This window comes from Colletotrichum scovillei, assembly GCF_011075155.1.
Source record: "Colletotrichum scovillei strain TJNH1 chromosome Unknown Contig00007, whole genome shotgun sequence".
Lineage (NCBI taxonomy): Eukaryota > Fungi > Ascomycota > Sordariomycetes > Glomerellales > Glomerellaceae > Colletotrichum > Colletotrichum scovillei.
Genome location: NW_023336265.1, coordinates 2,878,387 through 2,891,142, shown reverse-complemented (window position 1 = coordinate 2,891,142; position 12,756 = coordinate 2,878,387). Strand labels below are relative to the sequence as shown.

General features: G+C 50.5%; 4 protein-coding genes across 4 annotated transcripts; 2 read left to right on the top strand and 2 right to left on the bottom strand.

Annotated features, from left to right (window-relative positions):
* Positions 1–80: 80 nt before the first annotated feature.
* On the bottom strand, positions 81–1,699 carry HER10_EVM0008504 (uncharacterized protein). The gene has a single exon (XM_035478022.1). It carries the CDS (start codon positions 857–859, stop codon positions 362–364), a length of 498 nt encoding a protein of 165 aa, XP_035331667.1. The 5' UTR covers positions 860–1,699; the 3' UTR covers positions 81–361.
* Positions 1,700–4,677: 2,978 nt separating this feature from the next.
* HER10_EVM0008963 (uncharacterized protein) lies at positions 4,678–5,297 on the bottom strand (the record flags this gene model as incomplete). The annotated part of the gene is made up of 2 exons (XM_035478468.1): positions 4,678–5,090; positions 5,228–5,297. The coding sequence occupies 2 exons, from the start codon at positions 5,295–5,297 to the stop codon at positions 4,678–4,680; spliced, it is 483 nt and encodes a 160-aa protein (XP_035331700.1).
* A 1,859-nt stretch (positions 5,298–7,156) lies between these two features.
* Positions 7,157–8,434, top strand: HER10_EVM0003060 (uncharacterized protein; the record flags this gene model as incomplete). The annotated part of the gene is made up of 1 exon (XM_035472747.1): positions 7,157–8,434. One exon carries the CDS (start codon positions 7,157–7,159, stop codon positions 8,432–8,434), a length of 1,278 nt encoding a protein of 425 aa, XP_035331321.1.
* Positions 8,435–9,090: 656 nt separating this feature from the next.
* HER10_EVM0004251 (U-box domain-containing protein) lies at positions 9,091–10,995 on the top strand. The gene is made up of 3 exons (XM_035473902.1): positions 9,091–9,725; positions 9,844–10,393; positions 10,444–10,995. The coding sequence occupies exons 1-3, from the start codon at positions 9,637–9,639 to the stop codon at positions 10,615–10,617; spliced, it is 813 nt and encodes a 270-aa protein (XP_035331404.1). The 5' UTR covers positions 9,091–9,636; the 3' UTR covers positions 10,618–10,995.
* Positions 10,996–12,756: the final 1,761 nt, after the last annotated feature.

The following is a 12,756-nucleotide window of genomic DNA, read 5'->3' as shown; positions in this document are numbered from 1 at the left end:
ATCGAGGTAGAAGAAATGTAAAAAGTGACTTTGTCCATTTGTTTTGCTCAACTTGATGCTTTTCTCTTGCACTCTCACGTGTGCTCTTAGCCTTTTTCAGGTTGCTATTTGATTCAAAAAAGAAAAGTCATAATCCTTCCAAAACGCCAGTGGCCTCATGATTCTGAGGATTTGTCCGATATGTTCCCATCGATGTATCGTTAAAGGGGGCTCATTGATGATGCCGATTTCCCAAGTTCCGCCTATATACCCATTTCATGTTTAAAAGCCTTCGTCGTGTCTGATCATTCTTACGATCACCCGTGTCGCCGTCATCCGTCGTCGTCGTCATCATCATCGCCGTCGCCGCCATCCTTCACTTCTATAAACTCAGTCGATCCAGACTCAGGCCGTCGTTACTGCGCACCCTCCTGACTACGCCCAGCTTGAAGAACTTTTCCTCGCCGCCGGCAGTCCGCCCTCCGATGTACCATTTATCGGCACCTAATACATCGCGGAATCCTTCACTGCTGCTGTCGCTTCCGCGCCGTCGGTTGGCGCTACCGGGAATGGGGATGCCACCCCGCGGGGAGTGAAGTGGGTATTGGTTCACGACTCCCGATGTCGAACGGGTCGTCGAGTTGGCGTTAGCGTTGTTTCCGCCGCTATTTGTTGATGTATTCGAGGAGATGGCTCGTGGCGCTGAAGCGGCGGATTGTGTGGCGTACGATGACGATGATGTCTGCGTGGTATGCTTATTCGGTTGCTGCGATGACAGCACCGTCGCCGAAGGAGACTGTTGTCTAAAGGAGTTGAAGAAGGTGGAGAGGAAGAAAGGTCGTTGAGAAGGCATCGTGGATGTGTCGAACCGCGATGTCATCGGTCGCCTTTGCCGTACTGTGGTTGTATTCGTAGTATGCAGATCGAAGCCGCACCCGGTCGTGCGTGTGTCGTTGCAGAAGAGTGAGGAGATTGCCGTGTTTTGACGTAAGACGTGACGGGGAGGTTCCGCCGACGAAAGGGTAAAAAAGCAAGCGCTTCGGTTGGGGACCCCTATTCTCCGGTATGATATCCCTCTAGGTTGCTGGGGTTTATGCTGTCATCCGTGCCCGAGCCGGGTCGATCCTAGGGCAAGACGTCCAAGCTTGCGCTGCAAGACGGTTTCGCACGGGGAAGAGAAATGAGGAGCCGCAGCGAGGCGAGAGGGGCACTCAAACTGGGGATTCCGTTGTTTGTAGGCTCGTCAGTGTGTATGTAGAAGCGTCGCTCAGGGAACCGAGGGGTGACGGCAACAGAAGGGTCGTTATCGTGGGTGATTTATGGTGTTTGGCGGGGTGAAGAGGCAGTCTCGATCCTGCGCGCGGTATTTCGATCGCGGAAGCGCCTTGGGGTGGACTCGGATGAGTGATCGGCGTAGAGGTGCAGGCTTGCAGCGCAGGCGCGATACGGGCGGGATGGATGGGATGGGGAAGTTGGCTGACTGAGTCTTCGCTGCGGGATGGTGCTGTATGTCGGGAAGAAAGCGGCGTGCGTCGGAGTACTTCGCGTGTGCCCTGGTCTCTGGCTCTGGCTGTCGAGTCAAGTCGCAGTGGGGGAGGGTGGTCGAGTAGGCGTCGGATGCAGGTTTGTGTGAGATAAATCCTGACGTCGACACACTTGTGGCCCGCCAAACTGGATGTGGGAGGGGTGGGAGAGCCAGGGGGCGAGTGGAAGAGTCGGCTGGAAGAGGAATGGTGATGGCAGATGAGAGGCACTTGAGTGAAGGGGGGGAACACTCACGCACTCAAGTCTCGCAGTCTGCACTCTGGAGAGTCGCAGGACTGCCCTTTCCCCCGTTCGGCCAATCCCGGAATCCGGGAGTTGGACCTTGCGACCGACTGGCGTGCACGGGCTTAGGTCCACTTGTGAGTAATTACCGGCTTGCCATAGGTTCATCTAGGGACTTGGCAACAGAGTCTCGAGACTTTTCCCCTCGGGTCCTGTCCCGGCGTGAGGGGAAGAGAGATACGTATCCACATGTACCGACTAACACCGACCTTGTGGGGGGTCTCGGCTTCTTGGAAAAGTCGGGGCAGGAATGAAGACCACCCTGAGGACCGGCGTTTCCTTCGTCCACTCACATCCGCCGCTTATCTTATCTTATCCGAGGTCAATCATCTGTCACCTCTTTTCCATCCGTCAGTCATTTCTCTCAGTTCTCGGCTGTGTCTGCGTCCCAAATCTTCTTCTATCCGATATATGCCGTGACATATCCGTACGGAGTACTCAGTTGACTGAACAAACTTGGCGTCGTGGTCGTCTTGGGTAGCATCACCCCGGATCTAGGTACCTATGGGAAGCTTGCTTCTCGAAAGCATCCAGCGCTATCTGTCACTCGAAAGTCTGAATCCTTCCCCTCCAAAACCGTTAGTTTCTCGTCGAAAGGCTATCCCCACACACATCGCAAACCATGAACTTAGATGCTTCGGTGCCTGCTCCTTGCTATTTGTACATGATCTGATAATACAAAGCCCGTTTGATTCAGACCCCGTCCTATTCGCCGGGGCCCGGGTAAGGCTCATCAGCGTCACGCAGATCTGGAACCGAAACGCCAGGAGAGACGCAGGCTACGCAGCGGCACAGCTGCGCAGGATTTCCACGTGCAGCCACATTTCTGCACTTCGCGCCTGGTCTCCTTGGTTGGCATATGTTGGCACTCGGTTGATCGGGTGCCTCTTAGGAACCCGTTCGCTCGCCCCGAGATAGCTCAGCTTGTCAACATGAATGACAGGTCGCTTGCGGCCCGCCATGTTTGCTCCGGGAATCCTTGACGCTGCTACCTAGTCTTGGACGCTGCGCTGCCTCTCACCTCGAGGTCCTCGACGCATCCGTGGTCGGTACACCTACAAAGCCTTCCTCCTACCGCGGCACCTAGTGTAACCTCGTTCGCCAAGCGTCACGAGACGTACTACCCCCGCCGTCCTTGGCCCCTTGGGTCAACTTTCGCTACGGAATATCAGGTACTGTAGCATCAAGGCGACGTAAGAGTGAAGATGCACACTCTTGTTCGCAGCAACAGAAGCAAAACTGTAACCTTACCACCAAAAGAGGCCCGTCGCCTTGGGAGAAGGGTTTCATTGGTCTTCTCGTCTGAAGTCGCCGACCTGTTGTAACACCCACCTACTCTGACCTTGTCGGTCTTGACTTTACCCCTCGGTTCAGCTTCAGCTTGCAGCCGTTCGTCGCCTATTTTCCGCATTCAGACCCATTCCATCTCAGATGGTGCTTGTTCCCGGTGTCAGCAAACAGAATCCTCATTGTGGGCACGATCGTACGACTGTCACCCGCCCTGTACTTCCTCTGCCATCCTTCCCGTGAAATCAGGCTCGATGGGTTTCCGTCCAACCCCTCTCTTGACCGAGTCAGCGCCGGCCTACCGGGAGTTCCCCTCTTGGAGCGTCTCGTCCGGTGTCTCTCCAGGTTTCTTCCGATCCCATCTTATCTAGCGATAACCATCCTCAAATGCTTTGGAAACTTGCGGGGTTTTGCGGGGTTGTTCAGGCGGGATGCAAGCCACACACTAAGCCACCTCCCGGCACTTTTAGATGCGGAACAGCACCTCAAAGATCTACGGCTCAGTGGCATGGCAAATAACACACCGGAAAAGACTTAGTCTAGAGAGACGATTGATTCGCATAGGTTGAGATTCCTCTCTTTGAATTAAGCCAACACTAGAAAGAGCGCCTGAAGAATGTTGTTGATGTTAGAGGATTCAACTATCGGGAGGTCAGAGCACAACCAATGACTATATGCCTCCCTCGCAAGACGATTACATATTAAGAAATGAAAGAATAATGACAGTAGATCCATTTTCAGCTGTTCTCTGAATTTGTTCGGTCGTTCCTCTTTTGTTTTCTTCTTGTTGGAAATTCCCTGGGACTGAAGGATGTAAGGTAATTGAGTCGGAGAAGGATATGGAATCAGTTGTTTTCAATCAACTAGCTTTTGCCGTTCTGTGATACTTGCCTCAATTTAAAACACAATAAAAGGAATATTTTCAGACATAGTGAACACCTCACAGCTCCTGAATATGACTTCTGGTCCATATCAGGACAGCAATCGGATCGGCAAAATCCCAGGTACATGTTAACTGTCAGCTCAATGGCAAAGTTGATTCATCAAGACACTGGGTAATATTAAATTGGGAAGAGATTCATTAGACAATTTCACTGAATCCAGAGACGCAAAGAAGAAGCGTTGGAATGTTGAGTCCTTGGCATATCAGGAGCAGCAGGAGACTTTCAGAAAAGGAATTCTGGCATGTAATTCTCATAGTTGTAGACTCGTACTAGTGGATGTCAAACCGACTGAGCCTACTTCAGTACTCTTATGGTCACATTGTCCTTCATTCATAGTACGTAGAACGGTCAGGACGCCGTTTCACTTTTAATACTCCCAATTATGGTGATTTTTGACCACATTCACCCACACATGTTCACTGTGTTTAAGAAGAAGCAGGTACTGGCAGGTAATTTAATGAGCATTGAGAGTCGTAGTCTACCCAAGTAAGAACTATCTATCCTTCGTATTGCCACTCTCTGTTAAACCTCCCCATTTTCTCGCCAATCGTTGGCTTATCCCTTAGCCATCAAAACTATGCCAAATTCGTCCCCAAGGCACAGCCCGGCACTACCTGTTGTGTAACTCGGTATATACAACTTAGCAGTTGCCGAGGAGCTTGAGCTGCCAGCCAGCAGGGTGAGTCTGGGTGCTGATGAAGCCGAGGCCACAGCTGGAGGTGGCGGTGATGAAGTAGTTGCGGCCGTTGTAACTGACGGAGCCCTGTCCATCCTTAGGGATGCAGGCGGTGCCGATCTGGAAGTTGTTGGCGTCGAGGACCTGAACTCTGCAGTTGGCAAAGACGGCAACGGCCTGGGCGGCGACGGCGATGATGGCGGAAGTCTTCATTTCTATGATCGAGTTAGCTGTTCTGACTCTTGGATGATGAGAGGAAAACCGCTTACTGATGGTTGGTAAGGGGGTTCCTTGGTTGAAGAGTTGGGTTTTGGTTGTTGAAGGTTGTTTGGATTGTAAGATGAGAGGATGGTGTGTTGGTGTCTGGAATATCTCGACTGAGGGTGGAAAGAGTCTGTCTTTATAGATTTCTCGAAGGCAACACGAGGCTTGGTCTAGCTCTCCATGAGCTTACGCGATCAAGGACCACACAAAATCCATGAAGCATCAGAGTACAGGACTATGTAACAATGACTCGTGTTGTCGTTGGGCTCAGTCGTTCCGAAGACGAGGCTTGATAGCCCCTCCTCACGATCTTGACACATCAATCTGAGCGCCGCCCACGCCAACTGCCTGATGAGAATCGAGAGGCCGCCAAGGCGAAGCCACTGGCCGAGATCACCACATTCGTCCCATCGTACGACTTGCTTAGCAAATTCTCGCTCAAATTCATGCGATAGAAGAGGAAGGTCAGTATGGCAGACAGTCAGAAATGCACCATTGCCTTAGAGAATGATAAAGACTGGAAGGTCTTTGACTCTTGGTGGAGATAATAGAATCTCTATACATGCCATCAAGCGGTATTAAACAAGAGACAACTCGCAGTCAAAGTGATGTATCAACTCTTCCTATGCAGGGTCGAGATATCCCATCGGCTGTAATCACGGATGTGGGACCCGGGCGGGACGGCCCTACGGCCATGCAGCTGTCAATGACCCGGTGGGCAACTAGGAAGATTTTGACAGGTAGACGAATCCATAGAAGGCTAGCATAAGGCGGTTATCCCACAAGATGCAGGGACTCGATCTCGTAGGTAACATCTAGGGGTCCAACTCTAAAAAGTCAAGACATAGCCTTACTCGGGGGCCGGGTTCTTTTGGGCCATGACAGCTCAGCGCCATGACAGATCACATCGGCTGAATCAGGAATCTCCGAGAACGACTTGACATGACTCTGATGCCTTTGTCGAGCTAGTATGGGTGGCGGAGCCGAGACCGGCTCCAATTTCAGCGGATGTGATGATGCCCATTGAATAATGCTGTCGATTGCAAGAGAATTCCATAATTCGGTCCGGAGCGGTCCGAGGCCGGGAAAACCGGCACTTTGGGCGGAATGAATTCCCAAGGAGAGAGGTCATCTAGCTGAAACGTGAATTGAAAAACAAAAGACGAGATACCCCGGGTGGCTTCACCGAGACAATAGCCCACTCAAGCATCCAGTCCACGATGTGGCAAATGGTAGCTGTGGTATTGTTGGTCTACATAACTCCAGCCTGGCTCAATTAGCAGAACACAACAAAATAATGGCGTGTCAGGCAACTCATCTTGGTGTTACACAGTGTTATTGACCAAAGGGTCAAGAGATACAGTCCGTTAATAGTTAAAAATCGCTGCAGCCCTTTAATTTAAGCCTCAAGTACTTAACCAAAGTTTCTAGTGTCGAAAAATCTTCAAGTAGCAGAAAACGTTTTTAGAAAGAGGCCTATCAATGCTCCCGTATGTTCAACAGTTATACAAGAGTTGAAAGAGCAATGTAATAAGACAGAAGAATATGAGATAATAGACTGAAGTATGAGCCAAATTCTCATACGAACACGGCCTCGCCTAACTCTGCTTCTTTTTGATGTAGAATCGTCCAAAGAGTTCAAGATTGCCTGACTGAATCTAACGCCTAAAAAAATGGAAGGTTGAGATATTGGTTCGTCTTTCTCTCAGTTTTCCAAAGTTTCTTATTCCTTTTCCTATCGCAAAAGGGAGCCTTTCGATGATGACAACTATAAAGGACAACTTTTGTTCGACGCCTAATGCCACAGGCAGCCTGTGAGTGAGGCAGTGACCTGAGGCTTGTGAGGCTACACCGAGACAACAGATATGTGTCCTTAGGGTTGCACGCTGATCTCACGGGTACATCCCTCTGGATCGTGGCAAATGACCTAATTGGTCTGCCTTGCACAAGTCTCATTTTACAACTGCTATAAGTAGGATTGGCCGTCTGTGAGGGTGTGTCAGCTGCACCTCTTCAAATCCTCCCTTGAGCTCCGTGGTAAGGCTCTCAAGCCATAATTTGGCTTACCTCCCAAACATTTATAAAAGCTTCGCTGGCTGATTTTTTTGAAAGGAAAACTCAACATCTACAATCCAGGACCGACGGATCTCGGAGCTTGCTTCTGAGCACTCCCAACACAATGGGCATCGCGACACCAGGTAGACTGGCCATCTTGGCTATATTTCTTACCTTTCAGATCGTCTATCTAGGCATCGAAGCTTCCTTCCATTTCTTCTTTCACAAAAAGATGACCCGTCAATCGCTTCTACTCTTCCAGTACTTGATCGCACCCATATCTGTCGGCATTTTTGGGATAATTACTATCCCGATTATTTTCGATCTCGAAAAGGGCTTTGGAAAAGACACTTTCACAAAACCGACCTGCCGAGCTGAGGTTGATGCCGATGTAGGAGGATATGGTATTCGTATAGCTATCTGGGCACAAGAATTCGTCATCTTTTTCATTGCCTTGGCTGGAACATTCCACTCAAAGGTCACTGGTGCCAAGGAAATTGGCGCTGGCCTTATCATCACTCACTTCTCCCTGGCTATTGCTGTACTTGTTCAACTCATCCAAGTGAAAGAGAAGGATCAGGAGAGACGCAGTATACTCACCTCGGCGAGTGCAATCCTTGGGGCCATGATTCTCGACTCGCAGAACATGGCTCTTTCGATCATCCTCATCAACAAACAGACTCTCGCATCCAGGTGGCAAGTCGGCATAGTGATCTTCTGCCAGGCCATGAGCATGGTGCTCATACCCATCTTAGTTCGAGGATTCCTCGGTACACTATCCGATACGCACCTAACTCCAGATGACAAGTGCAAATCTATCCAAGTGTTTTGGTGGGGAAAGCTACGGAACTTCTTCTACAACGAAGACCCGTCAATCGATTCCAAGAGAAACGAACCAAGCGTGTTCTGGTTATACTACACATTCAGATGTGTTGTCTACATTCAGAGCAGTTTCCATGGGCTCATGAATACACAGATCTTTCACAAAGCCGAGAAGAATCCCACGGGCACTCTCAAGGGCATAACGCACCCATCTTTGGGTGAAGACTACAACGAGGTCTCGGGACGATCTTGGCGAGGCAGACTTCGAGCTTGGCTTGGAGCACACTCGCAGGACATGAGATATGCCTTATACCCAACAACGGTATCGCTCATGTACATCGTTTACGGACTCTTCATGGTTGCTGCTATGGCCGCAGCGGAGATATCGATTGGAGACGAAAAAGGTGTCTTCAAACTAGAAGGCGGTCGAGCACTATCTGTCGGCCAGATCGTAGCGATTGTTGTCGCCGCTATAACAATTGCCCGTGGACTGTGGCTGTTCTTCATGTTGTTCATCAAGGGTGGAGAAATTCGGAACATCAAACAAGGATTCAGATGGCCACTACACCTCCACTTTTAGGAATGAGGGCATCTGAGGACGTGTTTGCGACATTTGGATCAGCTGCTTGAAGTCTGGAGGACCATAGCATCGGTGGAGGGGGAACAATTGCTTCAAAGCCCTAACGGTAATACTCATGGAAGATGACGAGACGCTCTTTCTCTGTTCTTCGGCTAGACATGGCCGACTAGGGGCTTGATTTGTTGTGGCATAGTTTCCACATGCCCACTTCGTGGGCTGCCCGTGCTTTCATGCTAGACTCAGCCATAATAGCAAGTAGCAGAAGCAGGATGGATGTGCAATTGACGAGAAAGTACACGTAAAACGTGAAGGGTTTAGTCGTGTGGACTGTGTTGTGTGTCAATCGAAGATAAAGGGCTACTGGCGTTACTGACGGAGAAGTCGAGAACTGCACTCAAGTATCGACAGTAGGTAAGGTACGGAGTAAATTCCATAAGGATAAGGCACTTGAACTCGAAGATCTCCGTGCCGATGTAGGAGAAGGCCCACTTCCGGCCGAGTTCGCGGGCCCGAATGACATTTCCGGTTGTTGAGCCACATCACGTGGTCGGACGAGCATCGGCCGAGGCTCAGCCACCCATTTCTAAGCGGAAGATTCGAGAAGGTAATGACAGCCGCAAGTCCCGGGCGAAGGTGGGGTTGGCGGAGAAAGCGACCCTTGGAATCCACGTCCAACCCATCGGCGCGGGTTGGCGGGGGTCCCGCGTTCAACGTCCACTGGAGTGGTGACAGCAGCCAACACGTACTGCAGCAGCAGCAACGTCGGAGGGCAGTGAATCTTCGACTGGCACACCATAGTGACGCCCCGAGGCTGAGCTGCAGCAGCCGGTGTGCCCAACGGCTTCTCCTCCACACCAGCCGAATGCCAGTCTCATCACCGAACCAATTTCCCTGACTGCAGTCCGTACGCCTCAATACGCATTGAAGGTCACCCTCCTTGGCTTCTGCGCAGCCTTCTGTCTCGGTGTTCTGATCCTCGACAGACATCTTACGGGCTGATTTCTACTTGGACGGCGAGACTCGCCAAGGTTGCACCGTTGCATTCAGCGTCTACCTTGCATCTTTATAATACGACTGAATACCTGTTCTTCCAGCCCGCCGCTGAGCCGCCTCCTCCGCTTGTTAGTTCCAATCCTACAATATTGGGCTGGAACTGTACTCTCCGAACAGCAACTACACATTGCAAAGGGAACAACAGAATAATGTCGAGGTCAATACAGCTCAAGGAAGAAGGCAATCGCCACTTCCAGCAGGGCGACTATGCTGGCGCGGAGGCCCTGTATTCCAAGGCGTAAGCTTCACCTAAACGGATCCAGAGCCAGCCCCAGCCTGATCCACCTGCTATGTGTTCCGGACAGCTAGACATGGCAATCATATCGAGTGAGAAGCTAATTCTTGGTCTATTATAGCATCATTGCCGACCCGAAGAACCCCGCTCTATACACCAATCGCGCAATGGCACGCCTCAAGCTCGAGATATGGGATTCGGTTGTGTCCGACTGCGAATCGTGTCTCGGACTTACAGCCGACAACCTCAAGGCCCACTACTACCTCTCCCAAGCCCAGCTCGCCCTCAAGGACTACGATTCGGCCCTCACGAATGCCCAAAAGGCCCACCAGCTCTGCGTACAGACCGGCGATAAGTCACTCGCGGCCATCACCGCCCAGGTGTTGCGCGCGAAGAAAGATAGATGGGATTGGATGGAGAAGCGGCGAACACGGGAAGCACGACACCTCGAGGACGAAGTCATTGAGCTGATGGAGAAAGAACGTGAACAAGCCCTTACGAACGCAATGGACGACGGGGAAAAGAGGGAGATTGAGGCTGAATGGGAGCAAAAGATCGAGATACTGAGGAGTACCTTTGAGAAGAGTCGCTCTGCCGAGGAGAAGAGACGTGAGGTTCCGGAGTGGGCTATCGACGACATCAGCTTCGGCATTATGGTCGATCCTGTACTTGTGAGTTAGTCAACTTGCTGCTTGCTTGCTGCCTACTAACACAATCTTAGACGAAGACTGGAAAGTCATACGAGAGGGCATCCATCATGGAGCATCTCCGTCGCCACCCGAGCGATCCCCTCACACGCGAGCCCCTACTGCCATCCGAGTTGAGACCTAATCTTGGCCTTAGACAAGCCTGTGAAGAGTTTCTCGAGGAGAACGGCTGGGCGGTGGACTGGTAGTCTTACGGAGTTGAGCTTGCAAACATGTTGGCGGCACCCTCTGATTTCAATCAATTGCATAGCACGGCGTTCATGGTCTCATTGGGCGCGAAGAATACCGAGTTGGATACGACTTCGCAATCGCTACTCAGCGACTATAGACCTCGGGGAAGCTTTTCTCAGCACACAATTCCGCTCCCAAAGTCTAGAAGGGAACAAGAATGCAACCTAGCTTAGATGTTGTGATCATTTGTGGATAGACTGGAGTGTCTTAACGCATGACAGCACCTGAAAGCAGTTCCTGACGGAGCTTTGGCTGCTAGGATATTGATGGTATTCGTCTTACGGGCCACTCAACCCTGAAAGCTTTAATAGACACGACTCGCATGAAAATTTCGGGCTAGCCTTGATCGTTGCGTCAAGGTCAAGAGTAGTGCTCCCTAGTATCGTCCGTCGCTACAATCAGTCAACACCAACTTAGCTGCGTTGATTGACTGCTACATGCATTCAAGGCTTGAATTGAAAGCTCCTCTGTGAAAGTGACTCACTCTTTAGGTTTGAAGAGACAATAATCCCGCTCTCGAGGTTGGACTTCTGTCGTGTAAAACGCCTCTACTGCGGGTGATGCAGCGGTCAAGTTGCATTCCTCCACATCAATCAAGCTCACAGGCCGTTATTACGAAAAGCAAGAAATCCCGATATAGAGGTAGGCATGTGAGAGCATGGCACTGGATCGGCACGCCCGTTTTGCCAATTGCGTGAACCATCGTGAGGCTTTCGGGTCGAACACGAATATGTACTTGGGGAGGGGGGAGAGAAGTATGTAAAGGGGCGCCACTGATGCGATGTCTATCTTCTCGACCACAACCAGCCTTCTCTTTTGTTTGACTCCTCAGACCTCTCTTTTTCTCTATCTTCTCTTATTGTGACAGGGTAGAATCAGACGAAGTCAACATCTTAATTACAGAAGTTTTCCAGACTGAGCGAGATCCTGACTTCTTCTGACCTCGCTCATCCAATTAGAACACCGAAAGACTGGCCGTCTCGGTCTGGCATCAGGCGATGCAGTCTTCCGCTCACAGCCTGTTGCTGTCCAATAAGATACATAAGTGACAATAGCCACCAGACCTTCCATGTGTATTTCCTGGGTTACGGAAGTAGCCCAAGCCGCCAAGGTTGGGAGACAATCACGTCAGGCTGCGCGGCTACTTTTTCCGCCCAACATGTTCTTGAACTCTGTTTTCGAAAGCACATTGATCTAGACCAAACTCAGACATTGTCCCGTTATAACGCGACTGCTACTTCGATTTGAGATTGCAGCCAGCTAACTAGCGACAACTTGTTTCGCTATATTGAAGCTGAGTCTTTGTTTGTGCCAGCTATGCCACCTCTACACACCATTCCGACATCTAATCGATTTGGCGTTTTATCCAATAACGGGCATCGTACAACGTAACCGACAACATTGTCTCAGTCCGCAAGCCAACATGATACTGCTATGGTTACCGATACAAACGTACACGAGGGCAATGGTCATAATTCGGAGTGGGTAATAGTCGAGAACAAACCGAAAAATGACTTGAATCCTGAATATGTGGGATGCATCTTGAAGCCCCCCGAAGCGTTGCCCAAGGGATTCATCGATGGCCTACCCCAGCGAGCCTATGGTCATTTCTTCGTCATCTGCGAAGTTTCAGGCACTGGGAATATCAAGATATGCATGGTAAGTCGAACCTAGCCAAGTGAATACATAGGGTTTACTCTAAATTTCATGGCCTCAGATCACCTCAAATTGTAAGGCCAAACAGAAGAAAATGCGAATCAGAGGGAGCGAGGAAGAACGCCCCGAGTCTGCGGAAGAGCTTGTGATCGAAGGCACTTGTCCTCTTCAGGTCAGGTCTTGGCTCAAAGTTGAAGAACGATATGGAATAAGCGCTTTGAGATGGGCTCATTGCGCCGAAGGTCTTCTCGTACCGGGGTGCCGATTGTCTGTCAAGTCGATAAAGAAAGTCAGGCGGGCCGATATCGACTAATATGCTCCTACTCAAGGAGTGAATGGACTCGAGTTTACTCAGTTTGATTGATTTAAGTATAGTATATGCTTCCATCGTTTCTACCTGGCTCAAAATCCATCGTCTAAGCTTGCTCAGAACTACATGG